Genomic DNA, 19,680 nt, shown 5'->3' with positions numbered 1-19,680 from the left:
ATTCTGGAAGCACCTCTCTATGGACAGATACATTGTACTTCCATAATACACATTTATTCCAAATTCTTATTGTTTATGGGGTAAGGCAGCAAGGAAGGAGAAGAGTTAAAGTAAAGAAGATAAATGTTGTGCCAAATTTGATATGTCTTATGACAGCAGTAAATTAGCCCAAACTGCCAAATTTTCATTTTACTTGATTCTTTTGGAAGAATCCTAAGTACTCCCTGCCAAAATTTGACATGCCTCCAGGACAAAAAAAAATATTCTGTCAAGTTTGTTTTATTAGACAATGAAAACCTTGAACAAAAATGTGTAAAATTGTCAAAGGCATCCAGCTTCTTTCCAAATACACAGTAAACAAATATTACTTGTAAGTCTTATTCACCTGTGCAGACAGGTATATCCACCACACGTGCAAGACGGACAATACAAGACATACTCACAGAACCCGCAACACTGAAAAGTGGTCGAAGGCACAGGCAAAGATTTCAACGCTAAAAGTCTTCTACATCAGTCCTAATAATGTATCACAAATGCTAACATTAACACTATTAGAAAAGCACTCTCCATTTGTTACAACATGTAAGATAGCAAAAACCTTCTTGTAGCAGGTCTTGCCAGCTTGCAATGAGAAAGGCTTTCAGTTTGAAAACTTTGCCAGATGAACGAGAAATAGAGGACCTTGCACATTCGCAGAGGGGAACATAGAGGGAACAGCAAACGTTTGTGTTAGCTTGAAACCTTAAGGGTGAATGCATTCAGTAGTACTCGGGTGAGAACCAAGCCTGGAACCATGCATGTAGGTTTTGCAAGTTTCGTGCAACGCAAGCAATGCTACGCATACTTAGATGTGTCGTGCACAGAGACTTATAATAACATTTTGTTTCCATTCTATCTGGATAGTGTGCTAGCATTCAGCTAGTATAGAGTTAGATTCAATTTCTAGAGAAGCCAAACCTACTAGGAAGGAAGACTACCAAATGTCATGCTCTATCGGCTCGTGTGTGTGAGCTCTTCTCCCAAAGCAAACACTCCATGCAGTAGGTACAGGGAAAATGACAAAGTTTGGAGAAAGCCATGCTCTCAACCCTCTTATGAAGAGGTGCTCCACTAGGCTTTCAAACATGGAGATTAACACTGCTTCAAATATACAATCGAAGATATATCTGTAACAGTCACTGCATTCTCAAAGGGTCAAATGCAAGATTTTTTAAGTCAGTAGTTTCCAACAATATGAAGAATGCTGCAAAACTTTTGGTTGTATTTATAAAGAGACAGAAACAGCACTCATATGAAGGATATCAAATTCAAATCATAAATCTTTTAAATCCCCTACTGTTACTTCTTTTCATTCAAGCTGTTTGAAAACTGTTCAGATTCCAGTATAACTGACATGTCACATGCATCTGAATTAAATCATCAATTTTTCAATCCCCTACTGGTATTTTCAATGAAGGAAAACTGTTCAGATTTCAGTATAATTGATATCTCACACAGCTCCTATTCTGAAACTGTGTGTAACAGTTTATTTATTTATTAAGCCCAGTGGAGCACCTCCCACGAAGAGTAAAACATGCCATCTACAGTAGAGTCTAGGGCAGGAGTGACTTCCCCTCTGCAAACCTGCAAGGTTGGTCGGAAGCGAATAAAACACAGCCAAACACGTGTAGGACATCCAGCGTGGGACGTACGCACACATAGAGGTAAAAATGGAGGCTGCTTACAGAAGAGTGAAATGTGCCCGTCCAACCCACCTCCCTGAATACGGGAGAGCTGGCCATTGGACAGCTTCTGGACCTGGGAAGGAAAGAGAAATAACAATATTTATTTATTTGGTTTATTTATTCTTTGTATTAGGTAAATTTATGGTGAGTCTTTCTGTTGTGTTGGAAGAAAGTTTAAACTTTTTTCAACTATGGAATTTACCAACACATATGAGCTTTCATTCGGAAACCTACCTGAGTGGGGGGAACTGGCTTGTGGGACTGGCCGGTGGCTCGGTACATGGCCTGGACCCAAATCATCCGATCTGACTCCTCCTCGCTGGCAAACAGCACGCTGTCGCCCTCCCGCACCGCGTTGAAGAAGTGCCTACCCCCTTCCAAATCTGTGGAGGTAAAAAAAGTGTTTTACTATTACTGCAAAGCATATCACTTTTATAAATCTAACCCAAGACATATCAGTGGCTCCTTGAGTCTTCTTTTGTAGTGAACTTTAAGTATTACTACATAATAAAAGAGCGAAGTACAGCTTGCTTCTTCAACGAATGTTAGACATCCAGGTGATAAGATATGCAAGAGGACTATTACTCAACAAACTGGATATCTTTTTGAAAACAGTCAGACAGTTCAGGTAGCATCCACTACTCTGTCAGGTTTTAAAAGTCTTCACAGCAAAAGCAAACACTGGAAGTGAAACACTGCAAGTGATTGCTTTTCTTTTCTTCACTACTGTATCAAGAAGACTTCTCTGTTGTGAAGAATTTAACCCTTGTCCTGCGGGCCCGGGTTATATAACCGGATGCACATGCTGTGCCTGTGTGCGGGTCCGGTTATTTAAAGGGTTGGGGGTATTCCCCACAGGAACCTTTGTGGCTTCTGTATGGTAACCAGGAACAGCTGGGAAGGAGATGGGGGCTGCATGAATGGGGTCAAGGGTCAATATCCTGGTTGCGCAATCAATCCCAGAGCTCTTTGCGGGCATAAATTATGTTAATGAGCCAAGATGGCCAACTGTCGTCTGCAGATATGTTTTTTCATGTTTTTTTTGTGTTTTAGGGCATAAATTCTTAGTTTAGTCGCTAAAATGTCGAAGTTAACTTAGTAACAAGTGCATAAGGAGCCTTTCCCCACTGATTCTGAAGCAGAACATCCAATTTTGGGCAAGAATGGTGAAGAAATGCTGCCGAACATGAGGAAAGAAGATATGCACGTGAACTTTACCATTTTTATGGAAAATTACCCCCCACGCAACAGGAAACGAATTAGGACAGTCTGTTAAGCTGTAAATTCGACCTTGGTTACTTTTGTGGAGGTCATTAAGTACCTTGATGTGGCAAATAATTAGTAACAGATGGAGCTGATGATATGTTACATTATCCTATTGAACAGCCTTTTCAGTACCCAGGACAATACCTAGCCATAAACTCACCTGTAGTGATACCTAGGTAATTTTTTTTTGCTGCATGTGTGGCTCTGATGTTGTCAATATGTCATAGGAATGTTGTAGTGTTGATACTAAGATTATTTATGAAATTCAGGTATTATTAATACAAAAGTTTATGAAAATAACTTGTTTTATTGATTTATTACCTTGCATATCATTTTTATGACTCAGGGTAAAACTTTCAAGACATTACTTAAAAGTAGAGACTCTCAGCTTTCTATTGATGTATAACATTATAGGGTTACTTAAATGCAAAGCAACTAAAAAATAGCAAAGTAAAAGCATTTCCCATACTTTGAAGAGAGTCAAAAATGCCCAGCACAGGGAGGGTATATGGGTAAAAAATTGCCAGCAGGACAAGGGTTAAAAACATGATGTTCTCCACACAGTACAAATGCAAAAAAGTTTCATCAAAGTGAAACAAATAAGAACTCTTGCATCTGTGTTTTAAAAAAAAAATGGGATTTTATTGAACCACTACAAAACTTTCAGCACCAAGGACAAATTATGTCATGAACAGTCGCAGGATTTCTATAGTTAAACAGTAGACCACACACCATGCACAAGTTCTGTAATGTATAGTATAACACACCAAGCACAGGTTCTGTACATACACATACATATGATATCATAAACATATAACACACCATGCACAGGTTCTGTATAGTCCACTGTGTATCCATCCAGCTGCATCATCTCGCTGGGGTCTGCCCTCTTCTCGCGATAGCTGCACATTGCAAAGGTGTACTGGCTCACCTGGTCGGGTGGGGAAATATAACATGTTCATCAGTCTAGTTTTGACATAATATTGGATAGTAGGGTAGGAAGATGTGAATATGTTATGTATACTATTAATCCAGTTTTAACATCTGTGCTGCATAGACAGCAAGGTACTTCATTAGTCCTTAAACTCAAACTTAAACTCAAACATCAAACTCCAGACTTTCAGCACCAGGGACAAGAAGGCAAACCACTGAAAGTCTTTTAACATTTGCAGCGGTTTTACTTTTGTGTTGACCTCATACTGCAAAATCACAACGCTTTTAATATGTGTTTTCTATTACTACTGTAGAGGGTCCAGATTGCAGAATTTTCCCAGGGAGTATACCCTGGACCCCCCAGATTGTCGCATCTTAGACATGATTTCCATTCGCAATCCAGGAGGAAATTTCAGGCTGGCTAGAACACTGCGACAATCCTACTTTACCTCTATCACTTCCCACAGATCCTAAACTTTGGCAGGAAAACCCCCCGTCACAAGAAGCCCTTTCATCTTCCCGACTGAAGGCTGTCTGCCACGTGTATCTGCCTGGGTAGAGCTTATCTACCCAGACTTACATCCCTTAATCCCTGCAAAGGGTAGGGGTGAGAGGCGGGGGATTAGACGCCTCCCTGCACAGGGTGGAGAGATTATGGGGGATTAGACACGCAACGTCTTCTGTCAGATCAACATCTGAGCACCACTTTGAGACTTGAGTGATAACGAAGTCTATGAGCCAAATTTGAACACGATTTTGAGACTCTGAGATGATTTTTGAGATGAAAACAGAAAAAGCCATTCAAACAATTAATGTGCCTTCAGGGCTTACAACATGTTTTAGGACCATTTTAAGTCTTCTTTGGTGATTGCCACTAGGTCTTTGGTCCATGAGCAAAATTTGTTCTGAGACTTTGAGATCTCTGTTTGAGGTGCAAACAGTGCCTTTAGTCATCAGCAAAAGCTGAAGATTCAAGATGATCTTTGAGATGTATAGAAGCATATCATGTTCCTGTCAGCCATGTATCATATCTGAAAGCTATTTTGAGTCTACTCAGGGGATTGCAAAACCTTGTTCCATGTCATTGAGTAAAACCTAAAGACAAATCTTAGGCTTCAAGATGTTTTTGAGATGCATGGAAAGTAACTTATGTCCCTTTGGGGCCTGCAACATGTTGGAAAAGCAGTCTTCTTGGGTGACTACAACATTTTTTATCCATGAGCAAAATTTGAAGAAGATTCTGTGACTTTAAGAAGATTTTTAAGAAACAAAGAAAACGAGAAATACTAGTTTGAGGACAAGTACATTACAGTACCATATTGAATCTTCCACTGAGGCAACAACAAAGTCAGGCTCAATTAACTCAAGTTTTTTTTAATGGTTTTTGAGATTAAAATAAAGAGCTGCACTGAATACTCCTTTGTGGTCTGCTGGGACCCAATTTGAGTCTCTCAGCTCAGGTGAGAAAGAATTCTCATCAAAAAGATTTGAAGACAATACTGGGGCTTAAAGACTACCTTTGAGATGCAGATAAAGTGTTTTATGTTTTCATCAGGCCTCTGACATGTTTCAGTAACATTTTGAGTCTAAGATCATAACAAAGTCAGGGTCCATTAAGAAAAACCGGGATCCTTGGATGGTTCTTGAGCCTTAAGATGAGCACTAAGTACTCCTTCAGAGGCCTAGAACATGTTTTGAGTATTGCTTTGAGTCTTTCAGTTCAGTTGAGAAGGAATCTTCATAAAGGAAATTTTAAGACAATTCAGGAACCTCAAGATGATCTTCCAGATGAAAAAAAAAACACAATGTTTCCATCAACACTTTTGACCACTAATTCCACCAAGTCTCATTTATCAATGATAACAACGTCATGGTCCATTATAAAAGCTCCTGAAACACATCTGGGATCCTAAGAAGGAAATTTGAAGACAATTCAGGGACCTCAAGATAATCTTCCTTTTGAGTCTTTCTGAGTTCAGGTGAGAAGAAAAGTTCATGAAGGAAATTTGAAGACAATCCTGGGACTTAAAGACGTTTATGATGACTTACCACCAGATATTCCACTGGGGCAAAGAGCACATTTAAGTGCCACTTTGTGTCTTTTTTCTGGGATAATTTGGGCATCAGGGTCCATAAAGCAAATGTTTAAGACAACTCTGGGGCCCTAAGATGAATGTGAAGATGGCTGACAAGCACTAATTGCACCTTTGAGACTGTTTCATTCCTGCAAAAAGTTTACAATAGGGTTTGTCTATAAAATATAAACCTTGATTGTGGCATGGTCCATTAATCAAAGGGCAATCCACCTAAGTTAATGCACTGCATCAAGTGTTCGAGTACCACTTTGAGTCATTTTTTTCTGATATAAATTACAGTTTGGACCCATGAAACAAATTTGATGACAACTTGAAGACGTCTCTTACATGATTTGAGAGGCATTAGAGTAACACTAGTTACGCCATTGGGGTCCTTGATATACTTGAGTAACAAACTTGAATTCTACACTGGCCGCCAATAAATTTTAAGACAATTCCGGGGCATATGAAAAGCACTAAATGGTCCTTTGAGGCTATAAACTTGCTTCATTCCTGCAAAACAATGGGCTGAGTTTGAACCTTGATTGTAACATGGACCATTGACTATGAGGTGATTTAGCACACGTAAAGCATTATAACTTACAATGTACCCTGTGATTTAGGCATGCCACGGTACATTACACAACCCGAACACAATGGCAGGCATACTCATGTATGGAATGTATAGTTCATGCTTTTTGGTAGGAAGGCAAGTCGCATCCTGATGAATAAGTTATAGGACTGCACTGTTGTAGTTTGTTATTCAGGTTTGATACATATATCATGGTGTACTCCTGTGAAGCAGCTGTTGCATTGTAATGTATTGTGATGTCTTATTTTCAGGAAAGGTTGCTAAAGGCAAGCTGAAAGTGATTCTGAATAAATCAAATCCTACTCATTACTTGAATCAGTACAAAGTAGAACACCTAAAGCATGCAATTACCTGATGATTTAGGCATGCCACGGCACATTACACAACTATGAACACAATGGCAGGCCATTTTCATTACCTGAACCAGTACGAAATATCTCTTCTTCCATTTCTTCCACACTGTCTTGCCTAATGCATAGAGGTACCTGCAGGAAAAAGGTTTTCTTGTTAAGACCAACACAAAATATCTTCAAGACACAGATCAAGACAATATGATCACTAATATCAAAATACAATTAAAAAAAATTTATTTTGCAAAAATATGATATTAAGGAACAATTTAGAAGAACGATGTCCAAATATATAAATTTTATCTTGCTGTTAGTTGAATCATTTTGACAATATGGTTCATGAAGATAAGAGTAAATATAATATTTATTGCAATTATTGATTATTCTTCTTGGCAACCGATGCAGGTAGACATAAAAAATACCTGCACAACTCTAATTCTACCTATACTTACTGATCTGAAGGTGGTATTTGAGCCCCACTTTGGCCAGATACATGTTTATATTTTCTGTCTAAATCAGCATTTTCTGAACTCCAACATGAAACAAAAAAACAATCAGGCATCTGAACTTACCCACAATGCTTCATGTTCTGTGGCTTGTCCATTCTGACGGCCATTTTGACCTTGATTTCATTTGGAACCCCCTTGGCGGGACTCATTGTGTGCCATTCTGGGTGCTTTGGGCTGGTTGCTGTTGGTTTGCATACAACCTAGACAGAGGGGAGAAAATAGTTACATCCAAACTATTTGACATCCCTTTGTTCCAATACCCTATGACATCCCAAACATTAAACCTAAACCCAACATGGGGCTATTGGAACATAGGGGTGTCAGAACATACAATGTAGGGGTGTAGGAACATAGGGGTATCGGAACATGAATAGAGTTATCAGAACTTAGGGCTATCAGAATATAGGGTTATCGGAGCATATATAGAGTTATCAGAACAAGTAGGGGTATCAGAACATAGGGGTATCAGAACATAGGGGTATCAGAACTTATTATTAGGGCTATCTGAATATAGGGGTATCGGAACATGTCCAAACCTTTAACCTAAACCCGACATGGGGCTGTCGGAACATAAGGGTATCGGAGCATAGAGACGTTAGAATAAAGGGGTGTAGAACATAACACTTCCCTAGAAGTGCTAAAACATCATCATGGCTTCCACAAAGCAGATGCTTAGCAAAAGGTTTAAAGTTTCTACAACACTTGGAAGAACAAATCTTGAAGAAAGCATCCTCACCCTCCCCAGCTCCTTGTCCTCTAAACTAAGCATCCCCGTGCTCTCTGTGTACAGTTTGACCTTGACTACAGGAAGTGGATGTGTGGTCGTGAAGTCACCTTGAGTGTCCCACCTGCAGGAAAAAGAACATTCGAGTAAAAAAAGTTCAAGTCCTTCCTACACCTGATGGCGCATAGGGCTGTACCCATTCAGTTTCAGTTTCAGTTTATTTATTTATCCAGGAAAATACATCGCCTACTGGCGTTTTTCAATACCTCCTGGGGGGCCGGGAGACCCCAACATAAAATAACACAAAATCACAACAACTGAATCAAAATTGAAATCAAAGGTCAAAATTAAATAACTAAACGTCAGGTGTCAACTATTTACAATACAAATAACTCAGGATAACTTAATATAATGATGGTAATAATAACAACAATAATAACACAATCAGGCAGTGGATCAACTTAAAATCAAAGTAACGAAAAGTGGAATTTGCATATCAATGTGTCGCTGGTCGGGCAGTGTTTGTTTCAAGGTTGATTTGCAAATGAAAAATAACAGTCAGAAGAGAACATAAATGTCAGTCCTAGCATCAAAACATAATACAGAAATCAAACAAAAGGAAGAAACCCATCTCCGTTTCAGTAGTCCTGGGCCACACAATTTTGTGGAATCACTACAGCAGGGGACTAGTCCACTGGTAGTGGTGTGTGTTCAACTTCCATACTTTTCTGCGAATGCTGAGTGCTAAGCAGAGAAAGCAGCATGTACCTGTCCATTTTCAAAGTCTTTGAAATGACTCAGCCAGTAATCAAACTCACGACCTACTGAATGCAAGGTGAACACTCTACCCACTCGGCCATTGCACCGGTAGCAAAAAGAACATGTCCTCTAATTTCAAAATAGCTTCCACTCTCTAAAACAAGATACACAAATGAAGAATTGCTTTAATTAAATTGTTTAAGCACTGACAGCTGGATTTGGTGGTCTCTCTCCTAAATTCTAAGATATTGTTGCTAAAATGTAGCATTTATTCTTACATCTCATGAAATCTTTAAACTAAAAAAGGGTTTTCAAAACTTTGACTTTATTCGAATTGCGATACAGTTGTATACCTACATGGGTTTAGATGCCTCTGCTTGATCAGTCTGTAATTTCTCCCCACCGTCTACCTCCATGGTGCAGTAAACTATTTTGTTCGGGGCCAAAAATTTCAACCCTCGAACCTCCATAACTACCACCTGTGGGGGCAAAACACAAAAGAGTAGCATACAGTTAGTAGCATGAATGCCCCGTTTGCTATTATAATATAGAAATCTAAGAAGATTTGATATGTATCAGATTCTGTACATGCATCTGTATCTACATTGTATATAGCCAGTATAACCGCCCTTCAGCATAACACACTAGCTTCATAGGCATGTAGCACAGCAGCAGCTGGTTATATTGCACCAAATAACCTGTTACACCTAACTTTTCCACATCTTTCTGCAATGTTCCTTAAAACTATCCAGTAAAGATGCTCCTTCTGTACTTCGTGATAACAAATTCCACTGTACGATAGTTAGGGGAAAGACCATCCGATTTTCAGAACTTACCTCCAGTGTAAATGAAAAGTTATGTCTGATTTTCAGCACTTACCTCTAGTGTAAATGACAAGACTACGTCTGATTTGGAAAGTGCTGATTCTGTGTCATCAGCAACTTCTAACATGGAGATCGCTGAATTCTGCGCCCTGTAGGAAACAAGAGGCAAGACTTTTCAAGCATGCAATAAAACCAGGAAAAGCAATACGTAAAGTTTGAACAAGACTGTTCAAAGCTCATGTTAACTATGGCCAAGACACTGAGTCAATACTGTAACAGTAAATTAGTTTGGCCTAAAAAGAGGGTATACATGTACAATATGTACATCAACACTGAAAAGAAAGCAATGCTGTGCAACATAATTATTTAATTTGACATGTTAACATTTTAGAGGCATGTAATCAATGTTTTGAAAATAACAAAAACTCTTAATTATAGTCCAATATGTGCTGTGACGTTATGAAATTCAAGTTAATGTTATACATTTATACAAGCAGGAGGCCAGATATAATGCACAACTTCAGATTCGTATACTTTCCAGTAGCTTTGAATCTGACATGTCTTATTTGCAGTAATTAATAGGTTAGTCAGTCTGCATGACAGTAGGCAGACATGAGCTCTAAATCTTGTTATTCAGGAGGCAAGCTTAAGCTTAGCAATCCATTTTAGCATCTGTGGGTTAGTTTTGGCATCTGTGAGACAGGCATACAGCAAGGTGCCTCATTAGTCCATTAACAATATCAAACTCCAGATTTTCAGCATCAGTGACAGGCATCCACACTACTGCATGCAAATCGTGTTCGCCTCGTGACCGAGAGGTTGTGGGATCGAATCTGCCTGCCGTGCTGCCGATCTTGTGCCCTTGGGAAAGGCACTTTACACGACTTTCCTCACTTAAATCAAGTGAAAATGAGTCGTCCCTTGGATAGGACGTTAAATGGAGGTCCCGTGTCTGGGGAGAGCCATACCCCGGGCACGTTAAAGAACCCGCCACATGTGCGATGGTGCGGTGTGAGCGGTTCAAAACCTACAGTACCTTGGCCGCACCTGGGGCAATTACTGTTGTATTGAGGTCACCTGAGTGGCGCCAAATGGCAGCTCGCTCCAGACCCTTGCGATTTAGCCCCGCCTATTGTAAGCTCCTCGCAATTCAGCCCCTGGCTGCAAAGAGTGAGTAGTCGGCCCACCCAAAAACCCAAAATCTTAAAACATTTGCAATAGTTTTACTTTTGCGGTGACCTCATACTACAAAATCATGACGCATTTTGTTATGTATTTTTCTGATACTACTGTACTACCAAATAGTTTCAAATGAAATACGAACACCAGCATAAAATTCACACTTTTGGAAATCTTTGAAGTCATATGAGAAAGAAGGCTGAGGTTTGCTGGTCACACATGGCGCAGTAAAGATGAGATCATTAGTGATGTTCTGCTGTGTTCTCCAAAACATGGTCATGCAAGCAAAGGTAGACCAGGCAAAACATATGTACATCAAATTTGTGAGGATACTGGCTGCTCGGCTATGGAGGGATTGAAGTCACAGGAAACTGGTGTACCTTAACTCTATCACTTCCCACAGATCCTAAACTTTGGCAGAACCCCCCCCCCCCCCCCAACCCTAACCCATTAGCTTTGAATCTAAGGTTTGCAGTAATTAATAGGTTACTCACTCTGCATGACAGTAGCCAGAGATGAGCTCTAAGTCTTGTTATTCAGCCGGCTGAACTAGGCGGCCCCAGAAGAGGCTTGTCGGACGCTTAATAAGCCCTCTGTAATTGGGTTTCTACGATTAATTGTCAGTTCGTATTACAGGCCCGTCATAAAGGTGTTGGGGCCCTGCTGTAATTAATGACAGAACGTTGTGGAGTACAATAGCTGCGGCAAAGTAGACAGACTACCCGACTCCAACGCAAAGTACCGTTGTCGGGCAACACAAGGTTATTTCCTTGGTTTTAACCAGGGCTGTCTGCAGGACCCGTCCCTCCATCCTCGAACTGAATCTTGCATGTTGGTACAGACACAAATTTTCACCTTATCTGTCCCCCAAAGCTGTATTTTAATACATAGAATTGATGAAAATGTGTTTTCATAAGCTGGAAATGACAGACTTAGCAAGGAAAATCAACAACATGGGCTCAAAAACAATGAGTGGGACAGAAAAAAATTCAAAGCTGGAGACAGCCCTGGTTCTCCAAAGCCTCTCAAAGCCTCTCTGCCTTTTGGTTTTGATATTTTGTTGACTCCTTGTTGTTGTTGTTTTCTCTTTCAAATGTCTGAGCTCGAGAGCCAAAACAACATCTTGCAACATCCAGCCCTTGCAAGACTGGGAACAACGGATGCTAAACCGGGTAGTGAGTGATGTATGAGAGCCAAGGATATGAATTGGTATTGCCTTAAAGTACAATAGTTGAGGCGCTGTTGGCAAACTTTTTGACTCCAGCGTATAATACCATAATTACTATTCTTACATGGAACGGGTTATGTCTTTATAAATGGTTGGTTAGATTGGAAATGGCATTCCTAAAAAAATTGTCAGGAGGGGGCACTAGAAGTTTTTTGAGGTGCCAGAAAGACTGTTAAAGGTAATTGTTAACAAGTCATTAAAACTTTTGAGTATAGGATGTGGTCTTTTGCACTAAGTATACTTGGATAAATGTCCAAAGATATGTACTCATGTACACCTGAGTTAAGTGAGGAAAGTTGTGTTGAGTGCCTTTCCCAAGCGCACAACATTGGGGCATATCAGCGTTTTCGTACCCATACCATACCTCTGAGGTTTGGGTTATACGCCTTTACCGATTGCACCACATGATGCCACGATGGTACAATGAACCTGTAGATACTGTGCATACTTATATCGTCTGTCTCTGTCACAACCAGCTGTGGAAGAAAAGCTCTTCAGAGAGCTAAACTGGTTCGAGATCACTTGGACTTGACATAAGCACTTGGCAGGTTATTTATGTTGTCATTAACATTATAAAGATTTCCTGTGGAGATGCATTATTCCCCATTGTTGAGAGCGAACCTTATCCAGAGTCACAGTGGGGCAGCTGCAATGTGTCTGCAACAGATAAGACCACACTAACTCGATTTGTTGGTTCCAGGCTTTAAAGTTTGATATTGCTGGGTCGTAAAATCAACGTGAAATTAAAGTTTATGGAAAATTTAGACTTTTAGTCTTAAATTCCACTTAGACCAAGTCTTCGTTTTTATATTGACATTACAACTTGGCATTAAAAGGCTGTAGGACTACCTTAACCTGAATGTTAACCTTTTTGATGGGAATTTGTCTGTGATTGAGTTGGTACCAACAACCTCATTTATAGGGGCAATTACATATTTTTTCTCACAGCTCTATGCTTTTATCTGTCTAAAACTGTACTTAAGAACATCTGAGAACAATAAAAATTAAGTGGTAAGGCCTCGGGCTACATGAATTCGATTTACAGATAGCAACTTTGCAGGTATCGATCTCGACATGTTTTCAGAGATAAAAGAAATATTAATCCTTCTTCCTTTTAAATGTCAAGAGACTACAGAGGAATTGCTTAGTAAATAAAATACATATATTAAGATTAATCATAACAGGAAAAGGCAGTCCCATAGCCTTTGTAAGGCCTTGACTTGACTGCAATGGTTTGATAATCTACTGTGTCTAGGGCACGATATTGGAAGGCGGAGCACATCCCTCTCCTTTTTTTTTTTTACTCAATGGTCACCACGTAACAAGGCCATGAAGGCCACTCAAGGTTACGGGTTACATGATTAGAACTGTAACAGCAACTCTTCGCCCTAGGTCAGAAACATGATTGAGACCAGCCCAATTGCTCACTATGAGTGAGGACTAACTGACCCAATAGGCGAAGCAGGGGTTACGAGGGCTGCTCGGGAGATTCCCTACCCCTATTTTGGCCGGAATGGTTTGAGCCGCTCGGGTGGTTGTTCGCACATCACCTTTTACCTTGAGTCCCCAACCGAGGTCAGGCATCCACTTTTACCCAGGAAGAAGCAAGGAAAGTCATTATTAAAGTGTCTCACGGACACAATGTCTAGCCACAAATGAATATGCCAGGATGAGAAACTGAGGCCTTGTACCCAATAGCCTATCAACTGGGCCATTTGATGACACTGCACTAGTTCACTGAGTTTTTGTTTCATTATTCAGTTTTCAACACTGTCCTTTGACCTTGCTGACCCCACATGACCCCTGACCCCGCATGACCTCTCACCTCTTGAGTCTCTGTATGGAGTCCATTTTTTTTTTTTTTCATTTCAGTTTTCAACACTGTCCTTTAACCTTGCTCTGACCCCACATGACTCCTGACCCCGTGTTACCTCTCACCTCTTGAGTCTCTGTATGGAGTACTTGGAGTCCTGGTTGCCCCGGGAGACGGGCATGCTCTCCAGGTTGGCCATGAGGAGGTTGATCGAGCTCCTCAGCTCCTCCACGTACATGGTCTCCATCTCCTTCACTACAAACCTGGGAAACTGACGATTCTGACAGGGAAAAAACATGGAGAAAAGACTTAATGCTGGTTCACCTTTATCCACAGGGTCCGTTGTATTCAAAATCAGTGTAGTTTAATAGGCATATCAAGTCAATGGACGGTATTTTCCAGCTGCAATGTTTTTAAATGACAACTTGAAACCACTGGTTGTCACTTGATATACCGTAATAACCTGTTCTTAATAGTATTAGATGACAGTTTGTTAGATGACAGTTTCCACCAAATTGATTTTTTTGGTTGCCAGATTTTGAAAAATGATGCTGGATTGATCAACATTAAAACAGACTTTGACGGAAAAGTTTGTATCTTGGCGCAGACAGTTTCTGCAGCATCTTATCAAATCCAAAAATCAATAATTCTATGTGTTGCCTAATGAATAAAAATTTTGCTCTGAAAGGTTTGGAATGGATTCATTGTTTTTTTTATGCTATAGTAGGCACATAACAGCATCAGTGACAAAACTTGAAAGTTCATCTGTGTTGGCAGAAGACATTCTGGAAAAGTTGAACTGTAATTTCCAACACGAAAGTTGGACTTACCCAAATTTTCAACTGAACAGCTCCAGTCTTTGTCAAGAAATGAACAATCCACTGCTTCAATCACATAGAATGAAATGAGAATGCTGGACTCAGAGCCAGCCTTTTTTGCCATAGGAAGAAGCTATCTCCATCAGAGCTTTACAACCATCTCTTAACAGAGACGGTGGGCTCCATAGACTTCCTGCAACTTATGATCCACTGCCAACGTATGCCACGTAAGCTATGTACATAACGTAATGTACATGACATAACAGCAGGAGTGGATTGTTCATTCTTTGACAAAGACTGGAGATGTTTAGTCAAAAAAATGGGTAAGTCCGATTTTCGTGTCGGAAATAAATAGTTCCGGAGCATCAGTGACATGTTTATCAGTGCAGAAGTCCAGCTGTGGCTTACATCAGCTAACAACACACAAAGAATAGTTTCACCATGATATCATAGCACAGCCTTAACCCCTTTTGACACATGACATCAGCCAAGAGACTGACAAGTGGACCACAGCAGCCTGGGTGTTGCAGAGGGCTAAGCAAGAAAAAACGTACGTGCAAATTAGAGACACTTTCTCGCATATCAAACTGTTAAGGATGCGACAAAAAACTTTTATTATCACATCATCCACGTTCATTTTGCTTGAAATAATAGATTGATACAAAATGTATTCTGTAATAATTTTGGCTTGAACTTGGGTAGTTTTCATGAAAGACCATGTTGTTATGAGACATATTTCAAAATTCAGGTTTTGATAAAAGACAGGAAACATTGTGTATGTTGAGTTGTCATCTATGTATTGGATAAAAAGTGTACTGTTCAAAAATGGAAAGCTTCTCTCCACAGTTTGCATAGACAAAGCTTATACATTCAAGTAAGAACTGCATGAGCTGAAACACTACAGTGTAATATTCTATATAGCAATGTGAGAACATTCATGTGAGAACAAAGAACGGAACAAAAACAGTGCGAGAACGGAACACAGAGATGGGAGTCTACTCACTACACTTACCACATGGGCCTTCCTGCATCTCGAACCAACTACGAACTGAATCAAGGAAAAAGAAAAAAGAAGGCCAAGAAAGCAACTGTTAAGTGATTTGCAAAATCATGCGGGTGAGAAACAATGTGGTACGGATATTGATACATGATAATCATAATGAAAAGCAAGATGGATCTATAACTATGCAAGATAATTTGTGGAAATGGCTACCGTCTAGAAATTGGCATAAGCTACTACTGGTGGGATTGAAGATAAATCTAACAGTCCAAGTGCATAGCATTGGCAAGACATAGATGCAGTTTCCTTTGTTAGTATAGTTTGGGGAAGTCATAGAGAAGGCATTGGAAGAGTCAAGGCAAAAGCACTGAAGTTCTTTTTGAGCTGATCTTTGTTTCACTTTTACTTTTCTAGAAGATAAATGCAAATGAAGATTCCTTGCAACTCTGGAGACATGTTTGGTTAGTTTCTTCAATTCATATCATCTCAAAGTTATGGCCTATAAAAACTAAGAAAACATAACATTGAAGAGATACAATATACAAGTATCAATGGACATCTCCGTGGTGCTGATACTTTAGCTATTGCTTTCTCTATCATAAAAAAAAGTGATTCTTCTTTTATATTGAAATATACTTAATTTTAGGAGGAAAACTATTCTTCTTTAAATCTTAACCCTTTGAAACCTGTCATAAATGCCCATCTAAAGTTCGTTGACAAACATAATGATTATAGGTTATCCATTTTTCAAAAACAATACGTGACTCTTTCTACACAACCATTGCTTTATTATACTGACATTTTGGTGACCATCTGTTGCCTTCTTCTGGGCAATTCTGAGTGGTTCACATTATACTGCAGCATAGGTGTTGCTGCTCACAGTTCAGATGCGGTCATAGACTAATAAAACAGCTGCTGTGTAAAAAAAGTCTTTATTCAGTGACGTACCAACCTGATGAAACTGACGGATATATGACCCTCGTATTGTGAAAAAAATATCTTATGAGATAAAGTATTCTACTCCTCGTCATGACCATAAATATCTATCTTGTTTAACTTTGCCATCACAGCCAACTCAATACTTCTCCACCAATTCAATTCACAATCCCAGACTACCTTTATGTAAAAAAAGTCAATTTCAATTTCATCCAAACTCTACAGCAGACCGATAGCACCAGATTGTGTCAGTGCACCCCATAATGGAATGTTCTAGATACACTATTTTATGTAATGACTAAAAACTATTCGCTTTTCTCGTATCCAGTACAGCAGATTTCAAAAGACTCGATGCAACAGACAGATTTGTATATATCTTTAGATGCCACAACTCCCATAATGCAAAGATACGCAAATATATCAAAGACTGCTTTGCTTTTAGAAAGAATGATGGAATTCATGATTAGCCCAACTCGATTGTATCACTATATCAAAGACTTGTGTTAGCCCTTCTTGTTATGTTAATTTGGATATCAAGTCTTGTATACACCTATTTTGTACTTTGTGTGGTAGTTGTTGCCATACATTGTACCATGTACAATTGTCGTGCAATAAAGTTCTTCTTCTATCTCGATGTAGGTTAGACATCTAGGTAATAAGATATACCAAAAAATAGTTACTCAAGCAACTGGAAACCAACTTCAAAACCATATCCAGTTGTTTGAGTAACTATTTTTGGTGTATCTTCTTCTATCAACTGTAGGCTGTTGACACTGAAGTGGCGCGGGTAACAGGTTTATGTTGTTGGCACTGTTCCCAGATACAGCAGCATTCCATATGCCACCTTTCCGGTCGGATGGAGACGAAAACATTCCAAAATTGAACGACTATATCAGACCTGTCTAGAGTCGAACTGCATGGGCGGATACGTAAACATTTGGCATACTAACAGAACGAGATGCGATGCTCAGAAAACCTGGACCTTACTAACTGCTTAAATATAATCCCCAAAACCCAGTGCATAAAGAATCTTACATTCCCTCAGATTCTGTTGCATTTTTCTTTATCTGCAACGAAGGCGAGTATTGTAATTTTCTATGTAGGTCAATCTGTTTATTTCTGTATCCTTTTACCAGGGTAAGCTCCCAACAGTGTAAGAAATGCAATGTCCATGGTGCTGCTACTTGGTGTGTCTGTATGCATGACTGTCTGTCTGTATTCCTTACTAACTCTATGATTTCCTGTTTTATATGAATGATTATCCTCCAGTTAGGATTCTTTTTCAATCCAAGAATTGAATTGTTTTTGCCTTATTTTCATTATTCATCATCATTATTACTTCTACTTCATTAATGGTGTTTAGAAGATTAGGTAATTTTCTGGTCTATCTGCAAGTCTGTCTGTTTGTATGTGTGTCTGCATTTCTGACTTACTCCCTGAAGTACATTTCCCCAGTAAGAATGCTTACATTTTCAGTCCAAGAACCAATTAACTAAATTTTTGTTGCCTTATCTAACTGCACTAAATGTGTCAAGAAGATTAGGTCAGTTTCTGGGTGTGTCTGCGCCCCCCTCCCCACCACACACACAATCCCAGCATAATTCCCATTCAGGAGATGCAGCCGTGAATCAATTGTGACTTAACGGTGCTTTGGGAATGCTGATGAGATGAGTAATCTGTCCTTTGACATCTGGCTGACAATACGACCTACTTTTGTCTGAGTCACGATTCGCGACTGAAGACGGGGCAATATAAAATGAATAAATGATCTGAGGGTCAAATTCTTTCACTTTTAAGGGGGCACTTGCAAGCGTCAAGTTCCTTTGACATCCTGCTGACAATACGACCTACTTTTGTCTGAGTCACGATTTGCGATTGAAGATGGGGCAATATAAAATGAATATATGATTGGGGGTCAAATTCTTCCACTTCAAATGAGGCACTCGAAAGTGTCAAGTTTATTTCACATCTCTCGACCGTTGATATTCACACTTGAAAATTGACCTGCAATATTTGATTTGTAAGGATATGGAATGAATGTAGACAAAATTTTGGAATATGATTACAACTTGAATTTTTTATGTATTTTGCTTGTACTCTTTGTTTCTTCCACTCTATCAATTTTTTGGTGCGCCCAATTTTTCAGAATGGGTGCACCTGTGCACCTTATCCCCGAAATAAATTTTGAGCCCTGTACTGTCTTGTTATGGAGAAGCCTGTAAATATCTGACCCAACCAATCTTTGCCTAAAGCCCGCTACAGCACTACGATTACTCAAGCTACAATTTTTCTTTGATAAATGCATACTTCTCCATTCCATGCAATATCTTAGAGTCTCTTCTTACATACATGTAATGTTATATACCCTACTAGGTTTCATAGATAGATCATATCAAAGCCCTTCCCAGTGTAACCCAAATCCTCCTTATTTGAGTTACAACTTTACATAACCGTATATCTGTTGGAATATAGCAGTACGTCTTCTTTAATTTTTGTTGATCCTTCAATCATATCAATTTTCTTCCTACTTTCCTTACCAAGGCGATACCAACTTTATTTGTTCGTTCTGGGATCTTGGAAAATGAAAATATAACAACCAGACATTATGAAAGCAATGAGCAGGAAGGAAAAATTTAATAGAACTGCATTAACTTCCCCCTTGCTTGAGTTACAACTTTACATAACTGTATATCTGCTGGAATATAGTAGTACGTCTTCTTTTATTGATCCTTCAAGTCATATTAAGTTTCTTTCTACTTTTCTTACTAAGGCCACACCAATTTTATTCCTTGGTTCTCGGATTTTTAAAAATGAAAATATAGCAATTAGACATTATGAAAGCAACGAGCAGGGAGAAAAACTTTAATATGAGTTTTTTTATGACTGTATTCACTTCATAATGCTGAGTGCACCAAGGCATAAACTTGGTTCTCATACTTTGTTTTAATTG

General features: G+C 39.3%; 1 protein-coding gene across 19 annotated transcripts in view; it reads right to left on the bottom strand.

Moving 5' to 3' along the window:
* LOC118415233 (calcium-dependent secretion activator 1-like) overlaps nt 1-19,680 on the bottom strand; it is a 131,843-nt gene that overhangs the window by 34,760 nt on the left and 77,403 nt on the right. For 9 of the 19 annotated variants that reach the window (XM_035819645.1, XM_035819650.1, XM_035819646.1 and 6 more), the window contains exons 5-14: nt 15,807-15,842; nt 14,102-14,256; nt 9,812-9,905; nt 9,290-9,411; nt 8,186-8,297; nt 7,513-7,649; nt 7,009-7,075; nt 3,813-3,921; nt 1,959-2,107; nt 1,725-1,797 (exon numbers count right to left, since the gene is read on the bottom strand). In XM_035819645.1, coding sequence (XP_035675538.1) covers nt 1,725-1,797; nt 1,959-2,107; nt 3,813-3,921; nt 7,009-7,075; nt 7,513-7,649; nt 8,186-8,297; nt 9,290-9,411; nt 9,812-9,905; nt 14,102-14,256; nt 15,807-15,842 — 1,054 coding nt within the window. The remainder of the gene's footprint in view (nt 1-1,724; nt 1,798-1,958; nt 2,108-3,812; nt 3,922-7,008; nt 7,076-7,512; nt 7,650-8,185; nt 8,298-9,289; nt 9,412-9,811; nt 9,906-14,101; nt 14,257-15,806; nt 15,843-19,680) is intronic. The other 10 variants (XM_035819648.1, XM_035819655.1, XM_035819656.1 and 7 more) reach the window with 3 other exon arrangements.

This window comes from Branchiostoma floridae, chromosome 5 (assembly GCF_000003815.2).
Source record: "Branchiostoma floridae strain S238N-H82 chromosome 5, Bfl_VNyyK, whole genome shotgun sequence".
Taxonomy (NCBI): domain Eukaryota; kingdom Metazoa; phylum Chordata; class Leptocardii; order Amphioxiformes; family Branchiostomatidae; genus Branchiostoma; species Branchiostoma floridae.
The sequence above is the reverse complement of the archived record's forward strand: the minus strand, read 5'-3'. Positions and strand labels throughout refer to the sequence as shown.